Source organism: Lithobates pipiens, unplaced genomic scaffold, assembly GCF_037356315.1.
Source record: "Lithobates pipiens isolate NorthernLeopardFrog02 unplaced genomic scaffold, aLitPip1_a1.2 Scaffold_30, whole genome shotgun sequence".
NCBI classification, from domain to species: domain Eukaryota; kingdom Metazoa; phylum Chordata; class Amphibia; order Anura; family Ranidae; genus Lithobates; species Lithobates pipiens.
In genome coordinates this window covers 32,650,379-32,667,762 of record NW_027507791.1, presented here as the reverse complement: position 1 = coordinate 32,667,762, position 17,384 = coordinate 32,650,379, and the positions used below count along the sequence as shown (strand labels likewise).

Sequence of the window (17,384 nt, the reverse complement as noted above, 5' to 3'; positions counted from 1 at the left end):
ACCTAAAACCCACCATATAGAGGGGAAGGGTCAGAAACTTTTATAGAATACCCCATAGAGAGGAGAAGGTAGAGGAACTTTTATTGAGACCACCTAGAAACCACCATAGAGAGGAAGAGCCAGGAACCTTTATTGAGCATACCTAGATTCCACCATAAAGATAGAAAGGGTCAGAAACTTTTATTGAGCCCACCTAGAACCCACAATAGACAGAAGAAGGGTCAGGAACTTTTATTAAGTCCACCTAGAACCCACCATAAAAAGAGGATAAAAAGGTAGGGAACTTCTATTGAGCCCACCTAGAACCCACCACAGGGAGGAAGAGTGAGGATCAGTTACTGAGCCCAACTTGAACCCCCATAGAGAGAGCAAGGGTCAGAACTTTTGAGCCCACGTAAATCCCACCATAAAGAGAAAAAGGGTTGGGACCTTTTGGTTGAGCCCACCTAGAACCCACCATAGACAGAAGAAGGGTCGGGAACTTTTATTAAGTCCACCTAAAACCCACCATAAAGAGGGGAAAGGTCAGGAAAGTTTATTGAGCCCACCTAGAACCCATCTTCTAGAGAGAAGAAGGGTCAGGAACTTTCACAAGCTCACCTAGGACCCACCAAAGAGAGGAAGGGTGAGGAACACTCATCGTGGACCCACCATAGAGAGGAAGGGTGAGGAACACCCATCGTGGACCCACCATAGAGAGGAAGGGTGAGGAACACTCATCGTGGACCCACCATAGAGAGGAAGGGTGAGGAACACTCATCGTGGACCCACCATAGAGAGGAAGGGTGAGGAACACTCATCGTGGACCCACCATAGAGAGGAAGGGTGAGGAACACTCATCGTGGACCCACCATAGAGAGGAAGGGTGAGGAACACTCATCGTGGACCCACCATAGAGAGGAAGGGTGAGGAACAGTCATCGTGGACCCACCATAGAGAGGAAGGGTGAGGAACAGTCATCGTGGACCCACCATAGAGAGGAAGGGTGAGGAACACTCATCGTGGACCCACCATAGAGAGGAAGGGTGAGGAACACTCATCGTGGACCCACCATAGAGAGGAAGGGTGAGGAACACTCATCGTGGACCCACCATAGAGAGGAAGGGTGAGGAACACTCATCGTGGACCCACCATAGAGAGGAAGGGTGAGGAACACTCATCGTGGACCCACCATAGAGAGGAAGGGTGAGGAACAGTCATCGTGGACCCACCATAGAGAGGAAGGGTGAGGAACACTCATCGTGGACCCACCATAGAGAGGAAGGGTGAGGAACACTCATCGTGGACCTATCAGAGAGGGGAAGGGTCAGGAACTTTCAGAAGCTCACATAGAACCCACCATAGAGAGGGGAAGGGTCGGGAACTTTAATTGAGCCCACCATAGAGAGGGAAAATGTCATGAACTTTTGAGTCACCGAGAACCCACTATAATTATTGGGGAACGGTCCACCTGGAGGGGGTGGGGGGGCCACGTTGGCCTTTTCACCTTGGGTGCCAAAAGCACCACGTCTCGGCACCGATGTCCAGTCAGCGATGGTCAACTGTTCTGCCAAAAAGTTCAAAAAAAGTACAACAAGAAAGAACCTCTAGGGGGTCCGTCAGTCATTGGACCTGTTGGTAGGATGGATGAGGACCCCCCCTCCCCTCATTGATCGGTGCATATATTAAGCCCCCGAGTCTCAGCAAAGGAGATGCCCATATTTGGGGACCCACCCTTCCTCAAATCCCTGGGAGGGGGCGCCCCCACCCTTGTCTTTTGCCTTTCAGGAGCGTGTCATTGTAATCCGAGCAAGCATGCCAAGGACAAGACAACAGTGTGACAGCAGGTGTCCGCATTCACGGCACGCCACCGCCGCCGGCCTCCCAGGAAGGGGTTAACCCACTCCTAGAAAAAAAAAACTTTTTTTTTTTTTTCCTCTCTCTTTGCTTTCATTATGAGTGAGCGAGGTGACTGAGCGTGGGCCCGGCAGGTAGAGCGAGACGTCGGCACAACACTTCCTCCATGCCAGGGGTGGGTCGGCGGAAGGTGGCATGGCCGCGGTGAAGAGGTGGCAGAACTTATTCGCCAAGCAGACGTCGTACAAGCCTTCATCGGTGAGTGAGTCGGTGGGGATGGGGGGGGGGTGGGTTGGGAAGCCAGGAGGTTTGCTGGGGCTGTTCATTTGGCACAACATCACAGCAAAAAGAAAAAAAAAAAGTAAGTCAGGGTGGCATTGTGGGTGGCGGCGGGTGGAGGTGAGAAGATTCTGAAGGCAGACGAGGACAGAGAGGTGGGTGGGGGGGGGAGGGGAGGGGAGGTGGGAGATGTTGTTGGTTCATGGGCAGAGGACGTCAGAGGGAGAGGCGACGGAGGGCACTGGGAGGGGGGGGGGGGGTGGCACAGAGGGGCGGGCACTGACCATAGGTGAACTTAAACGATATCAAATAGACTGACACTGACTGGAACGAATAAGAAGATAAGAAGTCCTATTGGTGGTGGTCGCGGTGATGTCTGAACGCGGTTCAGGATTCTGGACTGGCGGCTTCTACACGCCAAACGATTTCCACGATTTTAATATAGATCCGAGATGGATGGGCAAATCAAAAATTCATAGTCCAGATACTAAATTTATTCCAAGCTAAAAAAATATAAAAACGCGTTTCGGGGGTCAGAATCACCCTTCGTCATGGCCCAATGATGAGAAACAATGTATAGAAACCAGACTGCATGGAGGATGTAATGTATGTATGTGACGCTAACTCGCCTTTCCGACCGTCCGCTGGCAAACCCTGCGTCCCAACCGGACGCTGCCAAACTCTGCGTCCCAACCGGACGCTGCCAAACTCTGCGTCCCAACCGGACGCCGCCAAACTCTGCGTCCCAACCGGCCCCCGACAAACTCTGCGTCCCAACCGGCCGCCGACAAACTCTGCGTCCCAACCGGCCGCCGACAAACTCTGCGTCCCAACCGGCCCCCGACAAACTCTGCGTCCCAACCGGCCCCCGACAAACTCTGCGTCCCAACCGGCCCCCGACAAACTCTGCGTCCCAACCGGCCCCCGACAAACTCTGCGTCCCAACCGGCCCCCGACAAACTCTGCGTCCCAACCGGCCGCTGACAAACTCTGCGTCCCAACCGGCCGCCGACAAACTCTGCGTCCCAACCGGCCGCCGACAAACCCTGCGTCCCAACCGGCCGCCGACAAACTCAGCGTCCCAACCGGCCGCCGACAAACTCTGCGTCCCAACCGGCCGCCGACAAACTCTGCGTCCCAACCGGCCGCCGACAAACTCTGCGTCCCAACCGGCCGCCGACAAACTCTGCGTCCCAACCGGCCGCCGACAAACTCTGCGTCCCAACCGGCCGCCGACAAACTCTGCGTCCCAACCGGTCGCCGACAAACTCTGCGTCCCAACCAACCACTGACAAACTCTGCGTCCCAACCGGCTGCTGACAAACTCTGCGTCCCAACCGGCCGCTCCCAATCATAATACCCCAACCGGCCCCCGACAAACTCTGCGTCCCAACCAACCGCTGATAAACTCTGCGTCCCAACCGGCTGCTGACAAACTCTGCGTCCCAACCGGCCGCTCCCAATCATAATACCCCAACCGGCCCCCGACAAACTCTGCGTCCCAACCGGCCGCTGGCAAACTCAACCAATCAGGTGGACAAGGTTTCTCATCTCTTAGTCCCGATTTAGATTTGATTTCTGCTCCCCGAAAACGCGTCGGCTCCATTTCATCTCACGTTATAACAAGCTTGTACTATTATCTCGTGTTGCAGAGTTTTAATCTCAGGCTGGCAGACTCCAGTGACTGGCACATAACCAGGCAGGGAGAAGGGGGGGGGGGAGGGAGTGGCATTGAGTAATACAGAGACCTGGGACGCCATCACTGGTCTGACCTCAGGCGCGGTCTTCTTGCTCCTGAGTGCACATAACATACCAGAGCTGCTCCTTGTTTTATATGGCCCGGTTGACGGATTGAATGGCGTGGGCTCTGACGACAATCGGGGCCACTAAAGCCAATCAAGGCCAAAACAACACTTGGCACAGCAGGGCCCGCTCACCTCTAGGCAGAGTTATTTTTTTTTTATGATGCAGAGTTATTTACGATCGCTATACGATTATTGCCTGTGATTGTCAGCGCCATCTAGTGGCCATAATCCAGAATTTTCCTTTTATTGAAGGGTTTCAGAAAAATACTACATGATGGCCACTAGATGGAGCCGACGATCACAGGCGAGTGGGTTTTATATACATACTGTAGACCTCTCTGTGTATTTCTTCCAGATCTGTGCAGTAAGTGAGACTTCCTGTAATAAAGACCATTTGTTGCTGCTCTCCCTGGGGGTCTGGTCTGGTCTCCGCCCCCTCCTGTCATTTTCTGTAGTGGGTGGAGCCTACTGGGCTCCTCCCACAGCTCCGCTCCCTCTCCTTGTGCAGGTTGACTGGTCTCATGTCCGCCCCCTCCTGTAGGTTTCCTATAGTGGGTGGAGCCTACTGGGGCCCCTCCCACAGCTCTGCTCTCACTCCTTGAGCAGGATGACTGGTCTTGTCTCCGCCCCCCTCCTGTCTCTTTCTGTAGTGGGTGGAGCCTGTTGGGCTCCTCCCACATCTCTGCTCTCTCTCCTTGCTCAGGGGGACTGGTCTGGTCTCCGCCCCCTCCTGTCATTTTCCTATAGTGGGTGGAGCCTACTGGGCTCCTCCCACATCTCTGCTCTCTCTCCTTCCGCAGGGGGACTGGTCTGGCCTCCGCCTCCTCCTGTCTTTTTCCTATAGTGGGTGGAGCTTACTGGGCCACTCCCACAGCTCTCCTCTCTCGCCTTGTGCAGGGTGACTGGTCTTGTCTCTGCCCCCCCCCTCCCCCTGTAATTTTCTGTAGTGGGTGGAGCCTGCTGGGCCCCTCCCACAGCTCTGCACAGCACACTGATGACATCAATGCTACATTTACAAGGTAATATCTGAGTTTGCAATGACATTTGCTGCACACAAAGTTTTATATCTCTTGTGGCCAATTAGGAATGCAGGTAAATGAAGGTTTTAGGGCGTTTTTTTTTTTTTTGTGCTCATAGTTCAGCTTTAAATGTGGAAGAATATCGAAAACGACATTGGACATTGAGAAGTCTGGCAATCTGTTGGTGGAGGGGGCAGTTATCCTATTCTAGGATACTCCAGGGAGCGATCCAAAATATGCCAACCCACCAGGAGAAGCCCCGCCTCCGGAGGAGCCACACTTTCAGCTTTGACAGTATAGCTTTATGGGTGTGTGTGTGTGTGTGTGTGTTCACAAATGTCTGACACAGATCAGCCCCTGCTGCAGCCTCTAACCTTGAAACATGCTACAGAGTTACAATACAACAAATCGTATTTTTGATAAGAATTCATTGGCCATTGAAAGACCGTTCTTTATGGACCGCCGTCATTTATTGGCTCGTCATCCTGATCTGGATCCAATCAAACAAAAACAGCGAAAATATCTGATATATAATCAATTATTAATTACATTTATAATACGGAAATTTTTTATTTTTTTTTAAAACAAGCAGAATTGATATGTGTGTGGCCGGCGTTGGGGGATATTTATCTAGAAGATGATTGGACAGGAGCAAAAAAAAATAAACTGCTTCTTCTTCCCCGCCTCCCATGTGACGTAGAGCCTAGGCAGCCCAGGTCACATGATCTCCGGTGCACTGCGGCTGTTTCAGGTCATTAGGGACTGCAATGCTTTGTCTGGTAGGGGTGGAGTGAGATGGGATCGGGAAGGCGCTGTGTGTGGAAGGAGAAGAATCTGCCCACAGAGCAAACAAATCAAACGCACTATGACCTCACCACTCCCGTCTTAAAGGGACAGTCCCCCTTTTTTGGAGGTTTGAATACCTTAGGGGTTGCGCATGAAAAAGTCTCCCTCTTTATTGTCACAGATGTGAGCCAACTATACAGATATTATCTTAAAAATCTTCCCTCCATTCCCCCCCCCCCCCGCCATGCTGATTTCACCGCACACTGCGAGCTTCTCACAATGTGCATCAGACGCTGCAGCAGGCCAGACAGAGCCCCGCCCCATTTCCCGGCTGGAGGAAGTACAGCATTGTTTAACCCTTTTCTCCCCAGGCACTGGCCCCACCCCCTTTCTCAGCGCGGGGGGGGAAGAAGGAACACGTGCCCCAGACTCCGTGCCTCCCTGGCCCCACCCCTTTTATTCATTGGATTTCAGCTCAATCAGGAAGGCTCAGCATCACATGTGGGCGTTACCTATGAGAATGTAGCCTGCCTAGGACCGCCCACTCCTCCAGACTGACACCCACCCCATCAAGGCGTTTTGATATTTTCATAACTCCTCCCACTGCTTCCAATTATGAAAGGCTTAGCATCACATGTGGGCGTTACCTATGCAAATGGAGCATGCATTGGAACACCCACTCTTCCCAAATGAGACCCGCCCATCAAGGCACTTTGATATTTGCATAACTCCTCCCTCTGCTTCCGATTATGAAAGGCTTAGCATCACATGGGGGCGTTACCTATGCAAATGTGGCTTGCATTGGAACACCCACTCTTCCCAAATGAGACCCGCCCATCAAGGCACTTTGATATTTGCATAACTCCTCCCTCTGCTTCCGATTATGAAAGGCTTAGCATCACATGTGGGCGCTACCTATGCAAATGTTGCGTGCCTAGGGCCGCCCCCACTCCTCCAGACTGACACCCCACCCATCAAGGCTATTTGCATAACTCCGCCCATTGCTTCCAATTATGAAGGCTTAGCATCCCATGGGGGCGTTTTCCATGCAAATGTAGTCTGCTTAGGACCGCCCACTCCTCCCAAATGATACCCATCCATCAAGGCGGATATTTGCATAACTCCTCCCCCTGCTTCCAATCAAGGCTTAGCATCACACATGGGCGTTCCCTATTCAAATACAGCCCACAATTCCAGACTGGCCCCCCCTATCAAAGCATTCTGATATTTGCATAACTCCTCCCACTGCTTCTAATTATGAAAGGCTTAACATCACACGTGGGTGTTACCTATGCAAAGGTAGCCTGCTTAGGACCGCCCTCTTCTCCAGACTGGCACCCGCCCATCAAGGCTGATATTTGCATAACTCCTCCCACCGCTTCCAATTAAGAAGACTTAGCAACACATGGGGGGCGTATCTATGTAAATACAGCCCACCTAGGAACACCCACTCCTGTAGACTGACACCCGCCCATCAAGGCGCTTTGATATTTTCATAACTCCTCCCACTGCTTCCAATTATGAAAGGCTTAGCATCACACGTGGGTGTTACCTATGCAAAGGTAGCCTGCTTAGGGCCGCCCTCTTCTCCAGACTGACACCCGCCCATCAAGGCTGATGTTTACATAACTCCTCCCACTGCTTCCAATTATGAAAGGCTTAGTATCACATGGGGGTGTGTCTATGTAAATACAGCCCGCCTAGGAACGCCCACTCTTCCCAAATGACACCTGCCCATCAAGGCTTATATTAGCATAACTCCTCCCACCACTTCCAATTATGAAAGGCTTAGTATCACATGGGGGCCTTACCTATGCAAATGTAGCCTGCTTAGGACCGCCCACTCCTCCAGACTGACACCCGCCCATCAAGACAGAATGAAAGCAGATTAAAAACTTTAAAAATGTGATGAAAGATTATTTACTAATAATAATAATAATAAAAAAAATACTCGGTAGCCCTTTAACTTTCCTCCGCCCACAATACACCTGACTCCGCCCTGAACACGGCGCCATTGCAACCGTGTTCACCGACGGCTCATCTATGGAGGTCACATGACCCGGCCCCGCCCACTTCCACCACCTTACCCAGCAGGTGCCACCAGAGCCCCGCCCCGAGTTAAAGGGAACCCGCGCCACGTGCTCCACAAAGTGTACCATCGCTACATTTAAAGCGGATCCTCCTCCTGTCCTCGAGCTCCAATCAGTGACTTCTCTGCCTGGGCTGGAGAAGAGGTCATCAGTTTGCTGCAGGCAGGAGGAAGCATTTCTTCAGTCTCCCCTCCCCCTCCCTGATCAGACATTGTAACTTTTTTTTAGCAAGTCACAAGGATGAGAGGATGCAGCAGGGGGGGCTGATCTGTGTCCGACATTTGTGAACACCCAGCCAAGAGCTAAAAACAGGCACCAGGATTTGTCTGTAGAGGATGCACTGCAGGCACCGGCTTTGCTGAACATCTGCTGAGATAAAATCAGTTGGCCAGAGGCGCTGATCATTCAGGGAGATTTTCTGGCTTCTTGGGAAGGTGTGAACCTGTACGGTGCGTGCCACGGCAGGTCACCGCCCCGGGGATCGGATTTTATCCCCCCCCCCCTTCTTCTACTAATTGAATTTGTTTTAAAGCGGAACTCCAGGCAGATAGAAGAGACACAAACAAATGCAGCGCTGTAATCATTTATCTTTTGCAGTGCCTGCACAGCAAAGCTCACACTGGGAAAGGGAGAAGCAGCACAGACAGCCAACCAGTGCACGTGCTGACAAAAAGGCATGCTGATAGGGGAAGAGAGCAGAGTGACAGAGCGATAAGATCACTGTGCTGCTTCTCCTTTCACCGTCCCAAGTCACAGGTTGGGGGCTTGTCCGGGATGGGTTGAACTGCTCTTTGTTAGACTGAGGACATCTAGTGGCAGAAAAGGAGTACTGCAGGGAAACCTCTGTGTTAAAAAGGTGAATATTGCAATTTTCCCTGCAGTCTTTTTTTTTTCTGCCACTAGTTGTCTTCAGTCTCCCACCCCCCCCCCCCCCCCCCGAGCATCATTCAACCCACTTCCTCTGAGCCCAGGTCATTCTGGACCCACCCCCAATCTGGGACTGGACAATGAAAGGAGAAGCGGCACAGTGCCGAGTTCTGTCCCTGCCACTAGATGTCCTCGGTCTGATAGCCAACATCATTGAACCCAATTCCTCTGAGCCCAGGTAATCCCGGACCCACCCCCAATCTGGGACTGGACAATGAAAGGAGAAGCGGCACAGTGCCGAGCTCTGTCCCTGCCACTAAATGTCCTCGGTCGGCCCCATTTAACCCATCCCGGACAAGCCCCCAACCTGTGAATGGACAATGAAGGGAGAAGCAGCACAATGTTGAGCTCTGTCCCTGCCACTAGATGTCCTCGGTCTGATAGCCAGCACCATTCAACCCACTTCCTCTGAGCCCAGATCGCCCTGGACCCACCCCCAGTCTTGGGCTGGACAATGAAAAAGAGAAGCACACAGTGCTGAGCTCTGTCCCTGCTACTAGATGTCCTCGGTCTGATAGCCAAGATCATTCAACCCACTTCCTCTGAGCCCAGGTAATCCCGGACCCACCCCCAGTCTGGGACTGGACAATTAAAGGAGAAGCAGCACAGTGCTGAGCTCTGTCCCTGCCACTAGATGTCCTCAGTCTGATAGCCAGCACCATTCAACCCACTTCCTCTGAGCCCAGGTAGTCCTGGACCCAACCCTAATCTGGGGCTGGACAATGAAAGGAGAAGTGGCACAGTGTCAAGCTCTGTCCCTGCCACTAGATGTCCTCGGTCTGATAGCCAACGTCATTCAAAACCCCCTTCCTCTGAGCCCAGGTCATCCCGGACCCACCCCCAGTCTGGGATTGGACTATGAAAGGAGAAGCAGCATAGTTCTGAGCTCTGTCCCCGCCACGGTCCGCACCATTTAACCCATCCCGGACAAGCCCCCAACCTGCAACTGGACAACGAAAGGAGAAGCAGCACAGCAAAATTATTGCTCCGTCACTCTGCTCTCTTCTCCTATCAGCATGCTTCTTGTCAGCACATGATTATGTGCTACTTGTTGATTATGTGCTACTTGTTGATTATGTGCTACTTGTGCTGCTCCTCCCTTCCCCCAGTCTGAGCCCTGCTGCACAGAGGATGTACTGATGGATTGATGTGTGTCTTATATATCATCCATCGTACAATGTAACGTGATTTTCCATACACCCCTCATGTCGGGTCCCTCTGCGTGATGAAGTTTGTGACCCCCGCAGGAAAGGAATTCGAGGCAGCAGGTGACCCGGGGTGGTGGGAGATTTTTTTTTTCCCAGGCAGCCCAGGCTGGCACGGACTGGTTGGGATCCTTTGTCATGGACGTTCCCATTGAGTGACACAAAAAGATTATATTACCGGCACAAAGGAGGCATTTTCCTGCCGGTATTGTCTGAGAATTTCCACATTAATGGATCCCAGCACCTGTGTACACAGCAGGCTCCGCCCCCGCCTGATTGTCTAATGGGGGGGGGGGGGCACATTCCTTCCCAGCATGCATTGTTCTATTATACTATTATATAAGATATTAAAACCACTCCACCCAAAACTGGTATTCCATTGTCTGGAGGATGCCGGAGGGCAAACCACCTGACAGTCTCTGTACACCCGCTGTGCCCATTATGAGGGGTTCCCACCATCCCTGTGCTGAGTTCCCGGGTCTGTACACCCGCTGTGCCCATTATGAGGGGTTCCCACCATCCCCGTGCTGAGTTGCCGGGTCTTTACACCCGCTGTGCCCATTATGAGGGGTTCCCACCATCCCTGTGCTGAGTTCCCGGGTCTGTACACCCGCTGTGCCCATTATGAGGGGTTCCCACCATCCCTGTGCTGAGTTCCCGGGTCTGTACACCCGCTGTACCCATTATGAGGAGTTCCCACCACCCCTGTGCTGAGTTCCCGGGTCTGTACACCCGCTGTGCCCATTATGAGGGGTTCCCACCATCCCTGTGCTGAGTTCCCGGGTCTGTAGACCCGCTGTGCCCATTATGAGGGGTTCTCACCATCCCTGTGCTGAGTTCCCAAGTCTGTACACCCGCTGTGCCCATTATGAGGGGATCCCACCATCCCTGTGCTGAGTTCCCGGGTCTGTACACCCGCTGTGCCCATTATGAGGGGTTCCCACCATCCCTGTGCTGAGTTCCCGGGTCTGTACACCCGCTGTGCCCATTATGAGGGGTTCCCACCATCCCTGTGCTGAGTTCCCAAGTCTGTACACCCGCTGTGCCCATTATGAGGGGATCCCACCATCCCTGTGCTGAGTTCCCGGGTCTGTACACCCGCTGTGCCCATTATGAGGGGTTCCCACCATCCCTGTGCTGAGTTCCCGGGTCTGTACACCCGCTGTGCCCATTATGAGGGGTTCCCACCATCCCTGTGCTGAGTTCCCGGGTCTGTACACCCGCTGTGCCCATTATGAGGGGTTCCCACCATCCCTGTGCTGAGTTCCCGGGTCTGTAGACCCGCTGTGCCCATTATGAGGGGTTCTCACCATCCCTGTGCTGAGTTCCCAAGTCTGTACACCCGCTGTGCCCATTATGAGGGGATCCCACCATCCCTGTGCTGAGTTCCCGGGTCTGTACACCCGCTGTGCCCATTATGAGGGGTTCCCACCATCCCTGTGCTGAGTTCCCAAGTCTGTACACCCGCTGTGCCCATTATGAGGGGATCCCACCATCCCTGTGCTGAGTTCCCGGGTCTGTACACCCGCTGTGCCCATTATGAGGGGTTAATTTTGTTTTATTGAAAATCTTACAAACAACAACTTATATACAATAAAAACATAATAAATAAATAAAAACATATTTACAAAATAATTGAATATAATTATACAAACCAGAAAGAACAAGAACAAAATAAACAGTGCAAAAACAAATTGCGCACAACATAATCCCTATGGGAGAGCCAGACTAAGGAACATCACCGTCACCATGCATGTAGCCTTTTATCAAAATTGTATTTGATCTGAAAATCTAAGGGAGTGAAAGAAGAATACAAAGAAAGCCGCACACCACGAGATCAACAGGCAGCCGCTACAGAGTCCTGATATTCCTCCACGCCTTTATCCAGGCCTCCTGCTGCCACCGGTCTTTCTCAAGACCCCGAATCTTCCCAACCTCACCCAGAATGTTCTGCACCACCACTTCCACAGGGAGGATTTTACCCCGTAAGGATACCTGACACCGTGCACTCCACGTGAAATAACGGACTACTAAACTAACTAAAAAAAGTGTTTCCAAATCATAATCCCGACGAGTCTGGAAAGCCCCATACACCCACTCTGCATAACTCATATGGGGGAGGAAGGGTATACTCAGAGCCCTCCCCACCCTCTTGTACACCTCTATATTAAAAGGGCACTGAAGTAGAAAGTGATCCATGGACTCCACCACTCCTCCACACTCCACTCTCGGGCAGCCCCGATCACTCATGGAAAGAAACTTCAAGTTGCCCTTCACATATAGTTTTCCATGAAAGGCAAGCCAAGCCTGATCCCTAAACTTCATTGGGATTCTCTCCAAATTAATCAACCGCAAACCCACCCCCAAAACCAGGCTTGGGCAATCCCTCAAGGCCAGTGGCTCGCAAAAAACAGAGCTCATGATCCGCTTCTCAAGAAGTTTCCTTGGAAGAGATCTGACTTCTCCTGCCGTTACTTGCCACTGCCGAAGCATTTTCAAACACGGGGCAACATAAGCCGGGAGCTTATCATGCTTGACCCTCAGGCTTTTCACTGGCCCACCATTTTCCCAGTCTCGCAGAAAGGGCCTAAACCAGGACTGGAAAATACCAACCCACCCAGGCGGTCTCTCTGCCAACATGTTACCAAGATTGTACTTCACAAACATCAGAGAGAAAAAGACTACAGGGTTGATCATCCCTAGACCACCCTCCCGCCTAGAAAGGTAAGTCACATTCCTTTTGACAAGGTTTATTCTGTTCCCCCATAACAGCTGGAAGAAACAAGTATAGACCCTGGTATAGAGAGAAGCTGGCAAAACGCAAACAAAACTGACATATAGAAAAATCGGAATCAGGTAAGTCTTGATCAGATCAACCTTTTCCCTCAAGGAAAGCTGCCAACCTTTCCAGCTTGCCACCTTGGCATCGGCATTCTCCAGCCTGTTCACCCAATTTGCATGACCATAGTCACCTGGGCCAAATTCAATGCCTAGAACTCTAATTTTTTGCTGGGGCTCCGGGAAGTCATCCGGGAGAACAAAGCTCTCACCTTCCACGCCCATCCAGAAAGCTTCACACTTGTCCTGGTTGACCTTTGAACCTGATGCCTCTGAATACTGCGTTATCACTGAGACCACCTCCTGCGCCTCCCCAGTCCCAGAGACAAAAACAGAAACATCATCAGCATAGGCCACAACCTTCAAAGGAGGCTCACCAGCGATGCCCAAAGGTACCCCACACAATGGCCCATTCTCCAGCCTTCTGACGAAGGGGTCGATTGCAAATGCATATAACAGAGGACTCAATGGGCACCCCTGACGCACACCTGAGCCAACCACAAAGGGTTGCCCGACCCAACCATTAACTAGCGGAAAGCTTTCAGCCCCTTTGTACAAAATCTTGAGCCAATCAATGAAACCCCCCCCCAGGCCATATCTGCCAAGAAGGAGCCATAAGTACTCATGATTAACCCTATCAAAGGCCTTAGCCTGATCCAATGTCAGCAAAAATTTACCCCAACCAGCAGCCCTACAACGCTCCAAGGCCTCCCGGACGGCTAACACTGCTGAGAAAGTGCTTCTACCTTGGACCGAACAGTGCTGGTGGTGGGATAACAAACTGCCTGCCACTGGCGATAATCGCCAGAAAAAAATCTTTGCCAGTATCTTTCTATCGACATTAAGAAGGCTAATGGGGCGCCAATTCTCAATAATCGAAGGATCTTTACCCTTTGACAGAAGGATCACTGCAGATTGCCTCATGGAGGGAGGGAGAGAACCCTCCTGCAAACAGCTATTAAAAACCTCCGCAAGGTAGGGAGCCAGGATCGTCTTAAAACATTTATAAAACTCAGCTGTCAACCCATCTGGCCCTGGCGTTTTCTTGATGGCCAGTTTATCAATAGCCTGGACTACCTCATCTGCAGTGATTTCATCTGTCAAATTCATCAAAGGAACATTACTCTCCAGTCCTGGTGTAGAGTCCAAAAAACCCAACATCCTTGTCCGATCAAGGTTCCTTCCTCCCAGGAGATCGGCATAGTATGACCTGACAACCTCCAGGATCCCTGACCTAGACTTCGTCAGGGAGCCCGTACTGTCCTTCAGGCCATGGACCGTCTTAACTGCTACGCTCTGTTTACAGTTCTGGTAAGGGTCAGGCGAATGGTATTTCCCGTAATCCCTCTCCTGAACCAAAGAGGCGTGCCGGTCATATTCATGTCTCCTAAGGAGGAGCTTCACCTCAGAGATCGCCCCAGAATCTCCTCCATTCGAAACAAGACGGTCAAGTTTCCTCCGCAAACGCTGGTAGGTGATATACTTATCTCGCTGCTTCTTTCTTCCTATGGCCTTGAAAAGCCTAACAGTCCGCTGTTTTACAAGCTCCCACCATTCTGACTTGCTGTTGCAAAAGTCTAGGATCGTTACCTGTGCTTGAAAAAAGTCCTCAAAGGATTGTCTTACTCTCTCGTCTTCCAGGAGGGCCGAATTCAATCTCCAGATACCCCTCCCCCTAGGTGGCATGTCTGAGGCATTCAGAGTCACAGATAGAATACAGTGATCAGAAAACTCCACTGCCCGGCACACAGGTGCCGAAAAAGCAGAGTCTCCCTTTAAAAAAAACCTATCTATCCTACTCTGACTACTACCTCTCTGAAAAGTGAACCCCGTGCTGTCTGGGCAACGCTTAATGTGCGCATCTACCAGACCTGCTTCCCTAACTATCGCATTGAGAAAAAGGGTGTCATAGCCCAGCTTATCTCTGAAACCTCTCCTGTCTTTAGACCTAGTAATGGTGTTGAAATCACCTCCAAAGATAACCTGCTGGGCCGTAAAAAGAAAAGGCTTAATCTTTGTAAAGAGGCATTTCCTGTCCCACTTCGTCTGGGGACCATAGATGTTAATCAGGCGCAAGTCCTGCCCCCCTACAGAGACGTCCAAGACCATGCATCTCCCAATCTCTACCTCAATTACCCGCCGGCACGTTACCATACCAGAAAAAAGGACTGCAACCCCGCTGTAAGGCTCGGCCGCAAGAGACCAAAATGAGGGACCACGTCTCCACTCCTTCTTTGCCAGATGTATATCAGCCAGACTACTCAGATGGGTCTCTTGTAAAAACAAAATGTCAGCATCAAACTCGCTGAGCAAAAATAAGGCCATATGACGAGCGCTTACTGATCTCAAGCTGGCAACATTAATGGTTGCCACTTTTATCGGAGTGGGAACTGCCATTAGGGTAATTGAGGCAGACGTTTCTTAGCCTGACTACTCCCTCTGCCTGGAGAACCAGCACGCTTTGTTGCGCCCTGGCACTCATCATCCATGGAGGACGCTGAACTGAACGAGTCCCAATCATCATCATCATCATCGTCCGACAGGACCTTAAACTTATTTTCCAAAGGCAAAACTACAGGATTTAAGGGAACTGAACCCCTTTTTTTCCTTCTTTTGCCCCTCCTCCTCCTATCCTCCAACCACTCCATATCATCTTTGGATAAACCACAACCAGCCTCCCCACACCTATCCTCCCCTTCAACCCCCTCCCCCCCACTCTCCCTTCCCTTATCTACCACCAGGCCAGCCTCCCCACTATTTTCCCCACTCCTCTGGCCCCCACGATCTGCAATAGGAACCCTGCAGCGTCGGGGGAGGGGGACTGGCACCACACCTGATGCACCAGCCTCAGCACCTCTTGCTGCCTCTGCAATTTTAGAAGACACAGAAGGATTGGAAACAGAAGGATTGGACACATTCTTGGCAACTGAAACTTTACATACAGGCTGGGCGGACACAGACACATTGGGTACTGGCACAGACTGGGAGGACACAGACACATTGGGTACTGGCACAGACTGGGGAACCACAGACTGGGGAGACACGGACCCATTGGGTATGGGCACAGACTGGGGAGACACAGACACATTGGGTATTGGCACAGACTGGGGAGACACATTGGGTATGGGCACAGACTCCGATGGAATCACAGGCCCTCCAGCTGATGAGCTCTGTGCATCCTCCATGTCCAGACGGAAAAACTCCCTCATGAGCTCAGGCTTATTGTGCATTGCCTCAGGACACTGACTATAAGGATGTCCCACTGCATTGCACAGATTACATCTTATAATGTTACAATCCTTTGCCAAATGTCCTATACCCTGACACAGGGAGCACTTCATCACTGGACAGGAGGATGCAAGATGCCCTTTATCTCCACATTTATTGCAGAGCTTTGGCTGGCCCGGGTAGAAGATGGTCAGCCTGTCCCTCCCCAGGAAAGCTGAGGATGGCAGATGCTGGACGACATTATCAATAACCTTTAGTTTCAGCTGCACAGACCATCCCCCTGTCCATATTCCCCGATCGTCCAAAATCTTTCTCAGGGGGCTCAGGACGTCCCCATACCTCCTCAACCATACAGTCAGATCCCCTTGGGGTATAGATTCATTGCGCACAAGTATTGTCACCATCTTAATGAGGGGCTGGCGGGATATAAGTTTGGGGATGAGCCCTTTCCAGTCCGGCAGGCCCCTACACACGTGTTCAAACTTCTCCCAAAATATGTCCAGAGACTCGGGACGGATAAAGGACAAATCATATTCATAGGATCCTGCCGGACTGATCAGGGCGAAGATATCCGCAGGCCTAAACCCCATCTGCAGGATTTTATCCACCACCACCCTCCTATGTGGGGGGTTTCCATCGCCTTCCCATTTCAATTGTACAACATTCCTCCTTTTAAACAGGGAGAAAGATAAAACGTCCCCATGCTCCTTCCCTGCTTGTTCCCCCTTCCCAGATCCTGTGGCAGCAACACCAGCATAAGTTTTTCTTCCAGCTTTTGCAGTCTTGTCCTCAGATACATTCAAACCTGCTGGCAGAGAGTCTGAATCAGCTGGGATAGCAGTCTTCTGATTAGCAGGACCCACCCCCTCCCCCGAACACTCAGCTTCAATCCTGGGAGCCGTCACAGTCTTGGCTGCTGCAGACTCCTGGAGAGCTGTAGTACTACTGCTCCCAGCATCACCTCCACCATTCACAGGAATAGCCGCTGTGCCTGGTCCAGGCAAAGTCACTGTATTGTCCATGGACCTCTCTGCAGACTGAAGCTGACAGTTATTAGCAGATGTTATTGCTTGCTGTACATTGTCTATGGGTCTGGGCTGACTGTCTGCAGTACCACAACCCTCAGCAGGCCCATTGTTATTAAAGATCCCACCATCCTGCACACACACAGTACCTGCACCTGCTCTCTCCACAGGACTTTCTTTCACAGGGCTGGGAACGGTGTCCATCTTCTCCTCACCTTCCTGGGGAGCTGAATCTGGACTGGACTCCAGTTTGTTGATCAGATGCAGCATGTCAGAACCTTCATCCTCCGGCTCAGATGTTCCACATTGCTGGGGGGGGAAGGGGACAGAGGCCTCCGCCATTGAG

General features: G+C 51.6%; 1 protein-coding gene across 1 annotated transcript in view; it reads left to right on the top strand.

The window, feature by feature from the left end:
• Positions 1-1,905: 1,905 nt before the first annotated feature.
• Positions 1,906-17,384, top strand: part of ANKRD35 (ankyrin repeat domain 35) — a gene marked incomplete at its 3' end in the record, with an annotated part of 81,960 nt that continues 66,481 nt past the window's right edge. The window contains 1 exon segment of the mRNA XM_077463969.1: positions 1,906-2,094. Within this exon segment, the coding sequence (XP_077320095.1) occupies positions 2,032-2,094 (63 nt within the window).